This window comes from Microtus oregoni, unplaced genomic scaffold (assembly GCF_018167655.1).
Source record: "Microtus oregoni isolate MIOR12 unplaced genomic scaffold, Mior012 000000F_ref0000247, whole genome shotgun sequence".
NCBI classification, from domain to species: Eukaryota; Metazoa; Chordata; class Mammalia; order Rodentia; family Cricetidae; genus Microtus; species Microtus oregoni.
In genome coordinates this window covers 16926184-16946123 of record NW_024543059.1, presented here as the reverse complement: position 1 = coordinate 16946123, position 19940 = coordinate 16926184, and the positions used below count along the sequence as shown (strand labels likewise).

Below are 19940 nucleotides of genomic sequence, written 5' to 3'. Positions count from 1 at the left end.
CCAACGAGGAAACGGGATTCAAGAAATGGCTTGCAGTCTTTCCTAATAGGGAAATGCACTGTAAACATTTTCACATGTCAATAAATATTACTCAACAGTATCATTCCTGGCAAGCAACTGCAAAAATAGAAGGCGGAGGATCTCGACACGCTGACATGAAATCATCTCACAAACATATTGTTAGCAAAGATAACATGACACCGAGCAACGTGAACACAAGCTTGAATTTGTGTAAAGCAGTGGGGAATCACTTGTGTCTGCACTGATCACCTCTAAAAAAATCCTCACAATAGTGAGGACCTCCACGGCAAGAAGTTAGGAAGAAACTTGAGCTGCTTTCTGCTACATTTTCTTTTACACTAAGGAAGAATTTCTTGTTACATACATGTGTACTATTTCAGAAAAAGAACCAAAAAAAATCACTTTAAAAATTGATGTCTCAAGCATGGGAGACTGCTCTATAAATAACTGATCAAGTAAGCCCAGAGGCCCCTAAATAGCAAGCGGTTGGCTTTCTATCACAACTAGATAATAGACTCTATTGCTGGAGACATCATACACTTTGGTTGCAAGATACAACTTTCTCCCTACTGGCTTATGCCCGTAGTACCAGAAGGCATAATGAAGAGAAGAAATGATATCAATGGTTGTACCCAGCACTTGACTGCTTGCTATAACACTAATCTTCAAGGCATGAAGTTATTTGTGTAACAGTGGCATAGCCGTTATGGGAGCAGCCATTTTCTGAGTAGATCCAAGAACTCATCTACAGAATTTATGCTTGGTACTGAAAAATGTCCTTAAAGTTCATGGCTTTTTTTTTAAGAGTCATAGGAGAACCTATTATTGTGTTCTAATGATCATGACATCAAACTTTCTTCTTAATATGTATACTTTTACCCATTTATTTATGTTGTTCTCTGACTTGGATAGAGAAGCGTCTTTTTCTGTGGGCAGTGGCTAATACAGGGATTCTTAACTGGCTGAACTGCTCATCCCTAAATAAGACATCTCTTCTCATACCCTAGACTAAGGGATATCACAAGGAGATGGAGTAGGAAAACTTCAGGAGTCAGAAGACAGATAGGGACATGGTGAGACACTGTCTTCTGAACATGACATGGCTGTTGCACTCATGACCTCACAGCAGCTGTGTGTGCCTGTACAAGACCTGCACAAGATCACAACAGTCAAAATTCCACCATGGAGAGGGGCGGGACCCATGGGGTCCCAGCTTTAGCTGAAGCATTATTGGCAGCAGATGACCACTAGAGGAAAAAGCGCTTCTTCTCTTCAGCATGGCCGTTGGCGGTTTGCCCATGCTCCAGGTGATAACCCCACATCCAGGTGCATAGAGGCGGCACTAATTCAATTCAGTGAATTATTCTTTGTTTTGTTTTGGTTTGGTTTTTCGAGACAGGGTTTCTCTGTAGCTTTGGAGCCTGTCCTGGAGCTAGCTCTTGTAGACAAGGCTGGCCTTGAATTCACAGAGATCACCTGCCTCTGCTTCCCGAGTGCAGGGATTAAAGGCGTGTGCCACCACCACCCAGCTCAGTAAATTATTCTTAAAGTAAAGAAGTTGCCATGAAGTGGAAAGGAATATATGTTGTGCAAGTTTTGTGGTGGGGTCTGAGGGAGTGATGAGGATAATGAATAAAAAAAAATGTATAACCATGTAAAGTTCCCAAAGAATAAATTTAAAGCAGTATATAAAAACATCTGATATCTGGAGGCTGGGAGAGGCTTCAGTGTGTAAAGTGTTCTCTATTTAAACACAAGGACTGAGTCTCTCTCTCTCTCTCTCTCTCTCTCTCTCTCCTTCTCTCTCTTTCTCTCTCTCTCTTTCTCTCTTTCTCTCTCTCTCCTTCTCTCTCTTTCTCTCTCTCTTTCTCTCTTTCTCTCTCTCTCCTTCTCTCTCTTTCTCTCTCTCTTCCTCTCTCTCTCCTTCTCTCTCTTTCTCTCTCTCTTTCTCTCTCTCTCTTGCTCTCTCTCTCCTTCTCTCTCTTTCTCTCTCTCTCTCTCTCTCTCTCTCTCTCTCTCTCTCTCTCTCTCACACACACACACACACCAGGCACAGATGCATGTATGTGCCTGTAACCCCAACTTTGGGAAGCAGGGCCACGAGGATCCCTGAGACCTAGCCAAACTGACATACTACCAATGACATACTACAAGCTCAGTGAGAGACCTGTCTCAAAAATAATTAATTAGTTAATTAATTAGTGAAAGGCAACTCATAGAGGAAGATACCACCAACTCTTGATTTCTGGCACACACACATACATGACTACATTGTATTATTTACGTAAACAATAATATACAACGGCATTCGTTTCTCATTAGCTATCTAAGGAACCGTTAGCAAGGTTGTGCCATTATTCATGGTGCCATAAACTTCTGTGCATGTGAATATGGTCACCTGTTTGTAAACGTTACCTTAGGTGAAATTCTCAGAAGTCCAACCCCGGAACTTGGCTTTTATGATGTTTTTCAATAAAACTTGCCAAGTCCCCTTCAAGAAACATTCCCAGCCACACACTGAGCAACAGCGAGCTAAGCATCCCTTGAATGGCCCCTGCTTTCTGGCAACCAGGTACACATCCCAGCGAGGCAAACATTTCCTCCTGCATAGCAAACATGGATGCAAGACGGGTACTGTTGGAGCCGTTTCCACACATCCTGACTAATCATAGCACTCAAACCCTTCCCACATCCCCTAGAGGCCAGGTCAATGCCAGGGCACTCTTCCCTACAACCCTCAGGAATCCAAAGCTACCTCACTGAACTAGATTTATTTGGAAAGATTCACTTTAAAAAGGCAGTTTCTGGAACCTCCCAGGAACCCTCCTCGGGGCTGCATGTCAAGACCGGCTGGCAGGTAGACAGACTTTGACATTCTCTCCCTGCCTGGGAACAGGTTTGCACAGCCAGCCACAATGCACAGAGGCCCCTTTGAACTCAAGATGCCTGTCAGGTAGAGAGGTTTGGCATGCGGGATTGATAAGGAAACAATTCCATTCTTTGGCCAGCTATGCAACTCTTATTCCACAGTACATTAGAGGGCAGGCAGGCTTCCAGTGCAAATACCTCCCACCAGAGCAAAAGAACCGAGATCCCTGCCATTACCAAGGACAGCATCTCTGAAGCTGGCAGGATGCCTGGGAAGTCCACCATGGGGCCTCCTCTGCCTGTAAAGCCCTGCCTTGATCCTCTCCGGGCCATGCTTCAGTTCCCAGTAGCCTCCTGTTATGGTTTGAGGGTTAAATGTCCCCCTACAGGTTCTTGTGTTTGGACACCTGGTCCCCAGATGGTGAGGCTGCTTTGAAAGGCTGGGTCACTGGGGGGAGGAAAAGGTCTTAGAGCTTGGTACTTCTCTCTCTCTCTCTCTCTCTCTCTCTCTCTCTCTCTCTCTTCCCCATATGAACCCATATGTATATATGTCTCTCTGTCTCATCTCTCTAAGTCTCTCTATGCCTGACTTATCTAAGTCTCCCTCTCTTTCTCTCTCTGTCTCTCACATCTCTCTGTCTCTGTGTCTCTCCTCTCTGTGTCCCTGCTTCCCTAGTCTATCAACATAAACCGCTTCCACCACTCTGCCTTCCCTGCCCTCACACACTGCCCCTTCAACCTGGGAGCTAAAGCAAACCCTCCCTCCCTTAAGCTGCTTTCCTGAAAGATTCTGCCACAGTAGTGAGGAAAATAACTAACACGCCCCAACATCGCCTTCACGATCAGTTGCAGTAGAGAGAACAGACAGAACAGAAAACTTCCCAGAAGAGCAGTGGATGACCAGCAGCACCAGGGACTCCGTGGTGGGAATGCCAAACTGGCACCTGCCCGTTTGCCTCCTTAAGGTTCTGCTCCCAGCTCCCTCCTCAGGAGAGAATGTCAGTGTTGACTGACTGACCTCACAGTGGTCACGAAGGTCAACAGAAATGTTCTTACAGGAGCGGAGGAGAGAGTTTTGAGCCTAGAAAGCCACTGTAGGTATTGCTTTAGACAATGACTGAAGTATATTTACTTCAAGAAAGTGGAGGCTGTAGAAGTGACTTTTTTTATACTCCCACAGTCAGTAAAGCTTTGAGGCAGTTTCACTTTTCTAAAAATGACACACGGGAAGAAAAATGTAAAGCAGAGAAAGGGACCTTAATTCCCAGGTCCCAGACCTGGTGCATTCCATTCACACTGTTTCAGCCCCTGTGACTATGTATGGTCCACAGAAGAGTCTTCTGGAAGCTTACAGAAGCCTGATTTTCATCCCATCCCCACACCTGTTAAGCCAGAATCTGCTTCATAACGAGATGCACAGAATTCCCTAAGATCCGTACCCACATTAAAGGTTGATAGGAACTGGCCATGTTATCATCCAATGTCTCCGTACAGATAGAGGATGCTGACTCTCAAGCCCTGGCAAACACCAGGATCTCATAAGGAAAAGGCTGCCCCCTTGCTTTCCTCGGCACGGATGGGTTTCTTGTGGGATGGATCCCAATCATCGGCACATTTAAAAGCTCCAAGCTGGTCAGACCAGCTGGTGTGCAGCCACCTAGCTGACCTGGAGAACTACTGACAGGTGCAGATGTGTCTTGATTTAAACTATTGCTCCCCATCCTGATCTGCACCGGATGATAAAATTCCCAGTTGTATTTAAAACGGAATGCTCATGCCTGATTTAAATAACCTAGAGATTGACCTAGGTTCTAGTATTTACACAGTTTCACCAAGGTTGAGCAAATGTGTTGCCAAGCCCGAGAACTAATGAGTGAGGGTAGGTTCACTTAAATCCTTGCTCTGAAACTTATCAGGTATCCAGTTGACAATAAGAGTCTCTCTAAGCAGCTTGCTCGTCTTTGAGATGGAAATCATAGTCAACTATAAAGAGCTATTATTACAAGATATATTTGGCTGGGGAGACAACTCAGTTCTAGCTATGCAAGAAGGAAAACCTGTGTTGGCTCATCAGACCCACCTGAAGAGGCTGAGCAAAGTGATGTGTGCTTATCATCTGGAAGGCTGAGACAAGCAAATCTCTGGGGTTTGCTGGTCACCCAGCCTAGCCTAATTGAAAGAGTCTGTCTCACAAAGTTAAGAGAACAGGCCCTCGAGAACATCTGAGGTTAACCACTGGGCTCCACATGCACACAAGTGCACATGCACACACGTAATCACAAACTTAAAGATACATTTGGCATCCACCACATAGTAGGTCATTAATAAATGCTCAATGCCCCCTCCCATATCCTACTGTAATTAGAAGTGAAAATTCATCTGATGTTCCTACTTCTGCCTTTATAAAGAAGCATGGAAATATAATTTCCTTCATAATGATTCAGGAAAGAATAAAGAAGTCTGGACCCGAGCCGTGCAGGAATTTGTATTTAGAGGCACATCGTTGGCCTCACACGCCGTATCCACACTCAAAAAGCCCCGCACTTGGGCTTCATATTCTGCTACAGCTGCTTAGAATTTTAATACTTTTTGAACATTTCTCATTGTGCCCTGCAAATTAGGTAATTGGTGCTTTGGGGGAGGAAGCCAGTGAATGAATCCCTCTCTGGTTTGTGGGCGCACCATTTATCTGTGGAACAGAATAAAGTGGTAGGCACAATGGAAACTCGATCGGTTGCTCACTAAGCATGCTGGGTAGTGAAGGATGGAGAGGGTGTCATTAAGCCTTCTGAGAGCAAGAAGCTCTGGGACATATCAACTTGGGCCCTCACTTATGTCCTTTGGAAGATCTGGGCCTGGAACAGGTGGCAGGCACACCTGGATGGTGGAGGTAGAGCCGGATGAAGGAGATGCCTCCTCTTTGCACTGCTCCACCTCCCCATCTTGCTCATCACCATGATGGCTGTGCAGCATGAGGGCTGGGGACCAGAAGGAACTTGAGGGAGCATTTGCAGTGCTTGGTTCTGTGGTAGGTTTTATTAGCATGTAGGTTTTTTGTTCTTGTTGTTGTTGTTGTTTTCTTAATTCCCTAATCCCAAATTGTGCTTTCCAACAGGCCCTGGTTTTGCTCTATGTATTTTGCTGCCTGCGGCATCTTTGGACATCCTGAAGCTGAGATCACAGGAGACCGGGCTGCATAAACACAGACTTGGACAATGCAGCCACATGACAGTTTTTCATTAGCCAAAGCCAAACACTTCCGCTGGGCAAACTAAACTCCCAAGGTCCACGAGAGTAGATGCACACAGAGAAAGAATGCGTGATGAGAACAGAGGTGGGGCTCTCCTGGAGCAGTTTCTGTCACTTGACTGTACAGGGCCAAAGGCCATCTTGGGTAAAGAACACCATAAGAAAGTCAAGATTGGCAGCCCCCAACCTTTCTGGCTTTCCATTTTGGTACCATGGCCCGATACATTAGTAGGATGGACTAGTATCACTCATGAATTTGATAGCTAACAAAATACAAAATTTGGGGGTATTTTAAAAGTAAAAATTAACATGAGATTGCTTTCAATCCTAGTTCTAAAATTCCCACTTGTTAACACATCTTCTGATGTATTTTTCTTGGGTGTAAAATTATTGTGAGCCCAAGACTTCTGGGAGAGCCAGGTTACACCCACAGACTGAAGACATGTGACCATCATCTGCTACAGGGCTTGCTGGATTCAAAAGGTTGAGAACTTCTAAACTAAGCTATCAAAAAGCCTGTTAACCCTATGGGAGCCAGGGAGGATGCCACAGATTACTAAGAACTGCACTGTGATCCAACATTAAATGAATCTGAGAGGCAACAGCTTCTGAGTGTAGAGCCAAGCACACTGGCTATCCTTGGCACAGCTGAACAGGATACAGTGGCCTGCCAAGAGCAGAGCAGCCAGCAGGTATCCCCAGAGGAAAACATTTTGTATCACACACTCCACATCCAGGGATTTCTCTTCATGCACAAAAGGCAGTACCAGAGAACACTTGGCTCCCAAGTCCCAGAGAGTTAGGCAAGGGAGGAGGGGAGCAGCTAGGCCTCAGTACCACCAGGGATGATGAGGAAGGGACCTCTGGGATGATTCACTGCACACATGAAAAGTCCCCACAAAGGTCAGGTCAGCAAAGGCATGCCAGAAAACAACACACGCCACCCTCCCAACTGTCTTGAAGATCCAGAACATCACATTCTGGATCTTAGTCCTCAAGCAGAGTAAGGTTTTTGTCTGCAATCTTCTCAGTGATGTCCAGGCAGGAGAAGGGAAGGGACTTGCTATGAACCTAACCTATTTAACTAAGGCAGGTCCACATGCCAAGAGTCATTTAGAAGGTCTCCAAAAGTATCAGAAAACAAGAAAAGAGAATACAGGTTCTCCTCAAGACAATGTAGGGGCCGTAAGAAGACAACTTAAGCAGGAAGGGAAACAGACAGGCACTCTCAAACTCATGTCCAAAGAGTCCCTAATGAAAGGAGGCCCAGGCCCAGAACCCTAAGTACAAGATTCTTGCAGGGGCCAAGATCACCTTCCTCCAGGGCACATGTCAATTTGGAAGAGGATACAGGCCAAGAAGAAAAAAAAAAAAAACACATTAGAAAGGAATGGGCATGTCCCATCACAGCAAGTCAGGAAAGCCAACTCTTTCTTTGCTTTCATTTCTGCTATGTGCAGCTCTTAGTCTCTGATCCCCTGTTAAACAGACTTCACAACAGTTTATATCTTGTGGCAAAGGAAGCAACTGTGAATCCAGGCCATCAGTGACGTGTGCACTCAGTGTCCAGGCCCCCTCTAAAAGCTGTCAATGTCCCCTGTGTACGGTAAGTCCCCACACTCTCTCCTTACTTCTTAGTCCCCTGTTCTGTGTGAACAACAGTAAACACATGGCCATGGTATCCCATGAGGAACAACGCCAAGAGCGCATCAAGCTTAATATTCCCACTTCCATCCACCTGGAGAAAACCCTTCTCAGTCCAACACCTCAAGACCAGGAGAAAAACCAGAAATGACTCCTCCTGAGTCTAATTCCTCCTTGACTGAGTGGTTAAATCGGAGGAATGGCAGCAACACTCTGTGTAACAGCAGCTCCCAAGACTTCTGGCAGTGGTGAGTCCTTCCAAATCAAGACTCTGGCATGATCCTGCCATCCGCTCAGAAGATAGCTACCATCTGCTTATGGGGGAAATGTTAATACTTCCCAATCATAATCAAATAGGCAACCACTTTACTATAAGTATCTATTAACCAACACTAATTGACAATCGAACAGCCTTATACAACTCTCATTCACCCACGGACCCATCAGGGGCCCAAGCACACATCTCACTGCTAGGATGAAAAGCAAGCCGGCTGATGAAGCACTTAAGGAATTTACTGGAAGTCCAAGCTGCGTTTCTTGACTCCTCTCTGCCCTCCCTCCTAGCTTCCTTCAGTCCCATATGCTTCAGTGTGTCCAGAAGGAAATAAAGGGAAGGCTTCCAATCTGGGGAGCAAAAATAAGCCTCTTTCCATTCCTACCTGTCCCCCAAGCCAGGTGTGTCCCAAGTTGACTAGAGTTACCAGCCAGTGGTTTTGAAAGCCATGTTCAAGGAGAATGGCATTCAGTGACAACTAGCTGAGGCACGAAAAGAACCAGGCTGATCTGCTCACCATCTGGTCGCATTCCCCAGATCGCCCTAGCTCCTTTGCTTTCACCTGGTCCATGAGGAAGTAGAACCAGGTACTCTAGGCAGCTCTGGGCTCTGGGCTCTTACTGCATGACTCCCGTCTCTGTTTCCCCATCTGCACAATGGGAGCATCACCCTAACAAGCCCAAAATCAGATTCCGGTTCTGTGAAAGCATTCAACAGCTCTCTCTGAGGGAATATCAGGAAGCCAAGAAGTATGGAGTTGACACCCCTAGTCATCTCTGATCTTCAAGTGGTCATGAAGCGAAGGCGCCAAAGACCACACAGTTCCTCCTCTTCAAAATGATGTCACCCCACGTGAAAATTCAAGGGCTGTTTTATTATTTCTCAGAGATGTTAGTACCTCATCTGGCTTTTGTTCTAAGGAGGATGTGGCCTGCAGATGCCGGGTGTACTGAGAACGCGCACTTGGAGCAGCTGACACAAAGGAGTCAGGTCCTTTGTCTTGCCTTGAGAGGTGGGGAGGCTGGAGGTAGGGTCTTCTCAGCCCAGCTTGCTCTCGCCCAACAACCAGAACAAGTCAGTCCCTTTCCTGAGCTGCAGTTTCTTCAGATGTGGGAACCCAGGCCATATCGTAGTTCCAGTCTTCTAAGATCTAATTTTAAATTATTTCGTGACCATGAGCTGCCATAAATTCCGAACTCTCTCCCAGGCCAGCAAGGACCTAACAGAACATAATTACTGTTAAAACTCCAAAATAATTTTGGACATTTCTGTGCTTCCAATAAACAGCCCCAGGCATGAGCATCACAGTACTCAACCCTCACCCAGCCAGGCCACCCCGGGATTTGGCAATCAAAGAGTGAAGGCCTTGCACAGTGGGGAGAAAGTTCCTGCAGGGCCATGCTCCAGCAGGAGGTCTGTCTGATTGGTCCCATCCCAGGCCATACAGATACTTCACAGATCAGCCCTGCCAGGCTGAGGCACTATGCTTCATCAGGAGCAGAGAGAAACCCCTGCCGTATGCTCGGCATCATTTAAAAACCTCTAAGATTCCAAAAGAAGATGAGCTCACATTCCCAGGCCAATCTTTGATGGATGGGTTAGTTGGAAGTTGCTAAAGAGGGTCATGAGACATGACACCTTCAGTTCGTGTCTACGAGATCTGGCTAAGATGCGCATCTTCCATAATGTGGGTGTCCACCCAAATCCATGGGCAGTTCTGAGTCACCTGGCGAGTCAGTAGGCAAAAGGCAGGTGAGCTAGAGGGAAAACATGCATTTAAACTAAAACACTAACACACAGAGTAGTGTGCATTTTTGTGAATGTACTCAAATATACATACAGCATGTTTAAGTGTGCATGTGGGTATTTATAGAGATGTCTATATGTGCAAGTGCATATATATATTCCAGGCTGGAAAGCTAAGGAATGGACTGGATCTAGCTGGCAAAGCCACGCCTTTAATCTGGGGGAGGAAAGAAGAAGAGCAGGAAGGAAGGGAAGAAGGAAGAGGAGGAGAAGAGGAAGGAAATGGGGTGTGAGGTTGGAAAGAGGGAAGGATGAAGAGAGAAACACCCAGAAGCAAAAGGAAACATGGCTTGCCTCCATCCATTCATCATATTCATCAAAAGCCAAGAGTTGAGAAGCAGAAGACTCCAGAAAGACCAATATATATATATTGAACTAGCTACCAACCTCTAACACAGTAATCATTTAGGGGAGGAGGCTGTCAATTAAGCCATATATGGGATATGAATTTGTTGGGGGAAGGGTTGGTATTCAGAAACAGCAGAGACGTGGAAAAAGAAAAGATACAGAGGAAGACTAAGACAGGAGAACTGGCAGGTGCACACTGGGCCAAGGCTAATAGCTACCTGCGAGAACAGGGTCGGAGGTGGTCGTTACAGGGTTTTCACTGTATCCGCTGTGTTTAATCTGCCCTAAGAATAAAACATTCAATGAGAATAGAAAATAAAATGCTAATAATAGTTTAAATAGTAGGAGAATGTGAGTGTTCGTCTATTCGGTCAGCTTTGGTATTTGTCTGCACATCTTACTTCTCAGGAGGTAAAGGAGATCATTTTGATTGCATCTCCATAGCCATGTGCTAGATGGTAAGAATTGTTGTGAGCATCTTCCAGTCCTCCCCAACTCCAAAAGACCTCAGATTCCCAAATTAGCCCAGACTAACCCTTTGCAGATTAATAACCTTGTTTTTTCATGATTAAAACTCATATAAAGAAGGCCTGTTAGATCACAGAACTTGGAAGGCTAAGGCAAGAAGATTATGAATTCAAAGACTACCTGGACTACATAACAAATTAGAGTCCAGCCTGGGCTACACAACAAATATAGAGTCCAGCCTGGGCTACACAACAAGCCCTTCAAAAAAGAAGCAGATGAAATGCATAAAATAGATGCTGTTCATTTGTAAGTTCAAGCATCCGTCCAACGCAGAGCGAGGCTCCCGGCACGCTGGGCTGAGTGATGGATGGGTTCTGCTGTAAGCTACTCCCGGCCTGGGAGGACGGACAGATGATATGTGGGGGGGAAAAACATGAGAACGCACTGTGGGCAGTGTGTAATAAGGACATTTTTACTACTGCACACTGTCTGAAACAAAAAGGTTCATGATGGAGTCTTGGGGGGCGGGCTATAATTTCACACAAGGACATTAAAAGGGGTCTAGAAAGACGAATGCATCAAGAAAAGAAATAAGAGGGAAATAAAGACATGGAAATCCTTTTCATGCCAGTGTTAGGATACAGATTCCAATGTTCTTAACGACAGTGTGCTATAGGCTTGGACACCAGCCTGGGGCACTAATGGGAAGTTGTGGAGCATTGACTGGGTCAAGCCAAGGAAGTTAGGTCATTAGCAATATGACTTGAAGTAGATACTGGCATCTCAGCCTCCTCCTGTCTTTCTCTTGGCTTCTATCCACTATGAGGTGAGTAGGGGCCCTCCTCATGCACAACCACAGTGACGGGCTGAGTGTCAATGAACTCAAATTCCCCAAAACCATGATCCCACAACAACCTTCCCTCCAAGATACTGATTTCCTTAAGGATTTTGTCACAGCAATGAGATGCTAACTAACACGGCCATTTACCTACACATTACAGCACGCAGCATCCCCATAGCTAAGTAGTAGTGTTTTTAATTTAAGGGGAAAAAAAAGGCTCTGAGGAAATAAATAAGTGTACAGAATCCAAAGAGTAAAATGTGGATTCTCACTCAGATCTGAAATTTCAGGCTGGAAAGAGAGGGTATGTAAAGAGATGGGGTTCACCTAAGGCAGAATCGGGAGCCTTCCGGTACACATGCTGCTACTTCCCTCATCCCCCCAAATTTGGACACTCAGTGTGTTAACCTCAACTCAACTGGCTTTAGAATCACCTAGGAGATTGAGGCACACCTTTGAAGTGTCAGTAAATATGTTTCAGAGAGAACTGAGGAAGAATAACTCACTTAGAATATGAGTGGTCTCATCCCAGGGATTGAAGATTTGAAAGAGGAAACTGATTATCATGGTGAGCCGAGAGGTAAGTACCCCCAGCCACATGTTCCTGCCGCCATGAACTCTATCAGGCCCTCCAACCATGTGAACTTCAACACATGAATAATAAAAAAAATCTTGTTAGTGATCTGGTCATAACAATTAAAATTGACAGTAGCTAATATGTCCATTGACAACCAAAGATCAAAATTATTGTGGCAAATGGCATGTGTTTATTGATTCTAAAGTGAGGTGAAACCTAAATAAAATGGGATATGATCAAGATCAGAGAGATGCAGGATTAATTCTAATAGTCAATCTTGTGTACACCATCTCTTTCCATTTGCCCCATAGCTTCAAGTTTCTTGACTTTAGAAAAGGAGATGTTTTACTTCTACCTATGGGGACATATCCTCCTTGACATGCCAGGACTAAATAAGGCAGCTCAGCCTGAAAACAGAGATCAGGGGACAGGAGATGCCGAGAATGAGGCACCGCCCTGGATGCTGCCTAATCCATTCAACATGGGACACACTGTTCCAGAAACAGGATGACAATTAATAGGAAAAATCTGCTCTCACATCACTGCCAAGCATGTTTCAGGGTCTCAGCTGCTGGTGGGAAGAACAATAATGCCCCATTCTTCCTTTTGGTCCACATCCTGATGTTTTCTTGTGGAGAATAAGGAAAGATCGCATACACACACACACACACACACACACACACACACATCAATGCTCATAGACAAAGATCCAAGAATCACCCAAGACAGAAGGCTTTGAGATGCTCAGTAGTCATCCCATCTAAACCTGTGGAGCTCTGCTCTGACAAATGGTAAGAGCTGGCAGAAAAAAGTGTCTTCAATCAAAGTGCCTAAGAGTAGTCTGGACCTGTTTGAGCCATTAAAAACCTATTTCCTCCTTGGAAATTACCAGCATATATATTTCTCTTGGTCAAACTATTTCAAATTATCCACAAACACTGGAGGTATCACTCAAAGGTAGAACAATTAGCTACCCTGCATGAGGTCCCTTGGCTCAACCCTGACTCCCACAAAGCTGGGGGAGGAAAGAAGAAGAGCAGGAAGGAAGGGAAGAAGGAAGAGGAGGAGAAGAGGAAGGAAATGGGGTGTGAGGTTGGAAAGAGGGAAGGATGAAGAGAGAAATACCCAGAAGCAAAAGGAAACATGGCTTGCCTCCATCCATTCATCATATTCATCAAAAGCCAAGAGTTGAGAAGCAGAAGACTCCAGAAAGACCAATCTAGCTGGCTCCACATTTCAACCCTTTGGTCATCTCTGAGTAGTTCTATATGCTAGTATTCTTAATTTTTAAGGGAGACCCAGAATCTTGAGAATATAACCAAATCTGGCTCCTTTTGCATACAAATACTTGACCCTTGACCATGTAGCTATTCAAACATTCATTTTTGCATATGAATCTATGGACTGCTGCTCCTGTGAATGGATTCATGTTTTCTGTTGTAATCCCTGAGCCCCAAGGTCAGGACTCCCACCACAAAAACCAGCTTCTAGTATCAAAGCCTCAGAAGTTCATCCTTCTGGGTTTCATGATGTCACCAGCAAATATCAGCATGGATGTTGCTTAAGTAACCTTTAACTCTCCCTCTCCACCCACCTCTGCCAACATCAGCCACGCATAGCAGCCCCAGCTGGGAAGACATCTTGAAAATCAGGTTTCAATTCTAGAACCAGAAGCACCCAGTTTCTTTCAAATCATTGGTCTATATCCGACTCTGAGACCAGGCAGGTAAATGCTAATTCAACATGTTAACCCTTTTCATGCCAGATACCTCACAGGAGCTTGGGCAGAACACCACATCCCAGCACTCCCCTTCTGCCCTAATGGGGCCGAGTACTCTGACATGGAAGTTGGCCAGCAGATTTAGAAATCGTGTTGCTCTTGGCATCCATTCCAGGACTCTGTGCAGAGCTACATGCTGAGCTACAGCAGCAGAGACAGCTTTTCAATACCAGAATTCACCACCCTCCATCTCACTGGGCTAAGTCACGACGAGATTTCAAAGACGAGTACAGACAAGAGAAAAAAGAATCACTCACATGTGCCGTCCCTTAGACCACCACTAATGAAAAGAATCGTCATTTGCCTCATAACCAACTTTCTGCTCAAACCTCATCATACAAGTCCATCTGAGCAACCAGCAGTTTTTCATTTCCAGCATCCATATTTGGTTCTCATAAATCCCAGCACAGTCTTTGGTCCATAGTTACCCAGAACAGGGTACAGACAGGGGTCTCCACTGGGGCTATGGAGATCCAATGAGCAGAGACTTCTTCAGAGAGTACACAGAGTGAAACCAAGTATCTTTTGATGACAAGAAGCTAGGCTTCCACTATGTAACTCTTGGAACCAAACGGTGCCACCTTACCCTTCATTCCAAATTTGGACCGGCGACCATACTTGTTGATCATGATGAAGAGAACCACCAGAAGGACGCAGGCAAAGGCAGCAAGTCCGACCGCTATGGATACCTAGTAGGAGCCAAACAGAGAGACAGTCAGGAGCCGTGACGGAAGCCTCCGAGCCTCAGAAGTAATGTGTGTGCCCGGTGAGAACAAACAAGTTTCGACAGAACAGGACCTTCTAACACTTCTGCTACTGAGGTGTGTGTAACCTGAAACCTACATGCCCAGTGCAGCCGTGACACCTCTGTATGTGGCCATGCCATGTCACAATGTCGAACTATTGGGCAACCCTGGAGTTAAGTCTTTAAAAGTGGTTTGTGAGACCCTAAAAGAACTTTTAAATTTTTATTTAAAAAATATAAATTAATAAGCTTGATTAAGGGGAGGTTCCCAGGTTCAATACTCTGAGCCCTCTTATCTGGAAGCCATTCTAGAATTGCAATAGCAAGCTGAGAGAAACCTCTGTCTAATGTTTTGACTAGCAAGTAAATTCTCTATCTTTCCACCAAAATCTTTATACAGCAGTCCTACTCAGAGAAGACTAGGAGTTCTGCATCAACAGACTCCTTTCTACGTCTCCCCAGGAAAGCCTCAGATTCTGAGGCAGGACCGGGAAAACCTATCCAAGGAGAGGCTCTGAGTAATTTGGGGTTTTGTAGAAGGTTTATCCAGTCAGCAGGCCTTGCATGCCTGCTGGGCCTGGCTCGTAGCAGACTGGGAATTTCAAACTGTTCTCTTCCTAGCCCTGGGTCTTGGAGCTGACTCTCAAAGGCTTCTTCAAACAATGAGGCACTCTCATCAAACATGGACGGTTTAAACCATCTCAAAGGGAAGCTCTCCCCACTGCTTCTTTTTTTTTTCTACCATTGGTACTGCTCCAAGTAAGAGACTATGTGGGGAAGTTAGCACCTCAAATGAAGTCCGAAAATGACTCTACCCTTCAGTGTTTTCATCTAGACTCAGGAATTAACTCACCCCAAAAGTGTCTTCCTCTGGTTTGTGGGTCACAGTGACAGGGGGAGTGGGGCTCACATCAGACTCTGAAAAGATGACAGGGGAGGGGATGGCAGTTAGCTTATTAGCCAGGAGTCCCGGTTCATGCCTGCTCTGTCCTTGGGAAGCAGGTCCCTAGAGTCACCCTCCTAGCTGAGCAGACACCCCCAGGAACTGAGTAAGCCCCAGCAGAGCTACCTGTACCACGCTTCAGTGGGGGGGGGAAAAACACTCAAAAGAATGCAGACCCCTATCCCACCTCCTGGCCTAGCCCAGAGAACACACCACAATCTGGGCAACATGCACCCTGAAGCGCAGGACAGGAATGATGAAAACAGTTTAGAATCCAGGCTAGCCTGGAGAGTAGGGAGATTTTAACAGTGGCAACAGCCGTCACTAACATTGCTATCTCTTGCTTAGCCTCTTTCACTCTCCCTTCCTGTCTCATTCCTTCCCGCTTTCACTCGAAGGCCTCAGTGAAATCCGGGCTCACATCTTAATTAATAAACAGCCCTCTAGCCATGCCCCAAGACTGATTTCAGAGCACAGTGGCAGTTGGGAACAACATTCAACGGACCAGGAAACACCACCGAGGGGCATCCTCTGTCTACAATCACTTCCTTGCAAGAAGCAATCCCAGCTCTGGATTCTCTTAAGGGACACCTGTGGGATTATAAGATATTTTTATGACCAAAAACAATTGAAGGGGTCACATATGGAACTTACATGTGTGCCAAAGGGCCGGAATATTCCTAAGTAGGGCTGTTCTACTATCTCTGACCTGAAACTGGGCAGAAGCGGCAATGCTGGCTGCTGTTCCCACCTTGGGAGAGTAATCAAAAAGAAAGCGAAACCGCACTCCTTCAAGGACTGTCCAGCCCTGCCCTGGACTCTATTATGAACTGAGCTTCAGTGGTGCAATTCAAGGATGCGTGAGCCCCTGAGAAACCACAGGTTCTGGCCAAAGGCAGGTGAGAAAGACTGGCAAGTTTCCGGGCCCCATATTTTCTCTCTTAGAACAACTGAGGTGATCAGTGAGGGTCCTAAAAGCTGTTCTTTACCTGCTGCAGACTCTTTTCAGTCAGGTAGAGAGGTTTGCAATATAGTCAAACCTCAGAAAACACTGAGTGGGGCCAAGTGGCTCAGTTGCAGAATACTACCTAACCCTGTATTTAATCCCATTACAGAACAAGGTGGTTGCTAGTTGTCTAAGAGAAACTGTGGTCCAGGGCAACTGTCCGAGTGGGCCTAGGATTTCTTTCTTGTCGTAATGTACTGACACCCTCAACTGCCAAGGGCAGGGAACATGGACTAGGCAAGAGGGAAGTCTGTATTTGACAGTCACCAAACTATCAGGACACAAGTGTTTCAAACCCAAAGCCAAGCACACTTACCAAAGTCAAAGAAATCTGTGCTCTCTGGGGGGAAGAAAAGAACAAAGATGCAATTAACAAATATAATAATAACCAAAGATCGGGGGGGGGGGTTGTATAGGACAGCAAACTACTAGCTGGGACCTCTTCCTCTTAACACAGTCCCCATTCCCACAGCAAGGGACACCTAGGCATCCTTCCTAAGTCGCGCTCTCCAACCAGTGCACGACCTCTTCGGGGCATAGTCCCCACAATGGAGGCTAGACAGATGCAGCTCCTGGTCTCAGAGAAGGAAACCGACCTGCAAGCTGACAATCAAGCTAGTTTCACTGCGAGGCAGAGGACTGAGGCCCTAGCCCCATCCTGTCCACAGCTGTCCCTCTTTCAGGTACTAGAACACTGGAGCCGGTGCTTCAGAGCAGCTCCAGCCGTGACCCTAGAATAGACTTCTTTCCCTCAGTATGTGTGGGCAAGACTGACATGTCACTGAGAAGTCTGGGGAATGCCCCGCCCCCTAGGATCTTCTTATCATCCATATGGACATGTGTTACCTGAACTCTGACCTATGGAAATGGCTCTCCCAATAATGGAAGAAAATCCTTAAATGGGCCTTAATTATGAGCCATGAGCTGTGCTCAGTGCTTCAAGTACTATGTCCTTCAAACCTTTATCATCTCCTAGGAGATGAATAGCAGAGTTATAAAGATGAACTAATTGAATACCATTCATCTAGAAAGCAATTCTAAGACTGGGCTCTTTAGCACTCTCCAGTGCTGCTCAAATTTGAGCACATGACAGAACGAATCATCGGAAGGTGAGTGGCACCATCCTCCACCGAAAGGAAAGAGAACTTCTTCAAGGAATGGACTATTTCATATCTGGGACAGGAAAATTAAAAATGCTTTGGGTAGCTTGCGGCACCAGAAAACAAGAAAGTGCTTAAAGATATATGGTCCTGGAAAGAGAAATCAGGTAGGGATGCCAATCTGAAATGTTTAATAATCTGAGCAAAAAAATAGTAAGAGTCATGGGGTGTTCTAGACTACACTGTGTTGCTTCACAATCCATAGGACTAAGGTGTAGCCCCCGTACTTCAGAATGTCACTATATTTGGAGATAAGGGGCACACGTGAAAATGAAGCCATTGGGGACCAGATAAGAAGAGATTGGAACATTGATGTGCTCAGAGGCGAGGCCAAGTAAAGGTGCAGCAAGGACAGCAAGGACAAGCCAAAGAGAGAGGCCTTGGAAGAAAGCTAGCCTGACAACAGTTGCTCTCAGATTCCCAACCTCCAGCGCTGTGATAAAATGGACTTTTGCTACTTAAGATACCCAGTCTACACCACTTTATCATGGCAAACCTAGACAACAAACACATAAATTTGCAAAAACACCCATAGGCCTTTATATACACAACTGTAGAGCTGAGCAAAGGAGTGGGAGAGGCCCTCCTTCACAGTGATTCCTGCTAATAAAGGGAAGGATGGAAACAGAAACCATCCTCATTTGGTAAATGCTATAGTGATAACTGCTTAGGCAAGAATCATCAATAAATGTTGAAACTGCTGTATGGAAATGCTGTAGGAATTCCTACCGCCAGTAGCCTTTAAGTTACCCGCCTACTTGGCCGTGGCCTCTTATACTGTTTATGCCCAAGTAAAGCACGCTTCCGGCCTCTTTTCCAGCTGCGGGATTCAGTTGCTGTTCTCTGTTCCAGCAGAGGATTGGGATTTGTGAGTCTACCCCTAAATAAATAACTCTCTATTATTCTCAATTCTGAGCTAGTGTGGAATTTCTTTTAAGGGTCCTTCTTCATGGAAAGATGGTGAGAAACAAGCTATGTGTGTCCTTTCGGATCCTTATTCCGATTAACTAAGGGTGAAATAAGTCCCTGTGCAGTGGAGGACTCCGGCGAACAACATCTTGACCAAATGCTAAAGTTGGCCTCACCTCTGATAAGCCATGTTAACATCCTGCATTCTTCAACAGGAGGGACCAAAAAGGGTGGAAAAAGACTCAATGGCATCTGTGGAGGCCAAATGAAAGATAGAAGAAAGTTCTCTGCAATGTTTCATAATTTTGACCTTTTTTTAGAGCCCAAGTTATTTCAAAGTGGAGTGAAATCAAATCAGGACTGGGAGTCCTCAACCCAGCATTTCTGGTTCATAAGGTCTTAAGAGAGTGTCTGTGTTGCTGAAGATGGAATCCAGGGCCCCACACAGGCAAGTGCTCCAACACCAAACCATGTCACCAGGCCTTGGTGCATTCCAAGCAAACCCTCCACCACTGACAGGCCCCACCTCCAGCTCCACAGTGATGCATTCTGAACAGGTGCTCGACCGCTGAGCAGTGTTCCCAGCTCTGAGAAAATGCCTGACTTCTCAGGTGATAAGGATGTTGGTAATGCCTCTGGAAGCCATGCCCCACAACACCAGCCCCCTGTCACAAGCCTGCCAGGCCCTGAAATGTAAGAACAAATCCTTCACTGGCTGGCTCATCCGCTGTTTCATTCATTCATCACTGTGGTCCTCCACTTACCAGACCTTGGTCAAGTCCTTTTAGGAACTGTAGCCAGCAGAACACTAAATATGAACTAGCAGGATATGATTAGCTGTTTGCAGGGAATGGGGTGGTTTCTGTGAAGTCCATTTTCAATATCTGTTGCCTGGCTGGATTTTTGTTTCCTGTTCTGTGTAATTGTGGGGAAGCTCTGGCTTGGGGGATAATGGAGGAAACGGGGCTTTAGCATAGGCTCTGGAGCATGAAAAGAGAGACGCGCCAGATTAATCAACAGTATCCATTTATTTTATATTTCTCAGAAGGCTCCCATTTATTAAAAAATATTTTTCCAGCAGCCAAATATTTTGGCCAAGTGTCTGAACCCTGTAATCTCAAAATCAGTCTATGATTTTGAGCATAAATCATCAAGTCCTTTGCTGGAGCCAGGCCGCATGCATACATGCAGGCAGCGTGTGAGCTCCAGATCAGGAAGACATGTTGCCTGCTCTCTGCCCTTAGCAGGCATTTATTTGGGGTGCGGAGGGGTACAAACAAGCAAATAAAACAATACTAGGA

At 45.6% G+C, this 19940-nt stretch overlaps 1 protein-coding gene across 5 annotated transcripts in view; it reads right to left on the bottom strand.

Annotated features, from left to right (window-relative positions):
- Positions 1-19940, bottom strand: part of Ntrk3 (neurotrophic receptor tyrosine kinase 3) — a 358909-nt gene that overhangs the window by 225640 nt on the left and 113329 nt on the right. For all 5 annotated transcript variants that reach the window (XM_041656675.1, XM_041656673.1, XM_041656674.1 and 2 more), the window contains 3 exons: positions 16887-16910; positions 15475-15539; positions 14463-14565 (listed from right to left, as the gene is read on the bottom strand). In XM_041656675.1, coding sequence (XP_041512609.1) covers positions 14463-14565; positions 15475-15539; positions 16887-16910 — 192 coding nt within the window. The remainder of the gene's footprint in view (positions 1-14462; positions 14566-15474; positions 15540-16886; positions 16911-19940) is intronic.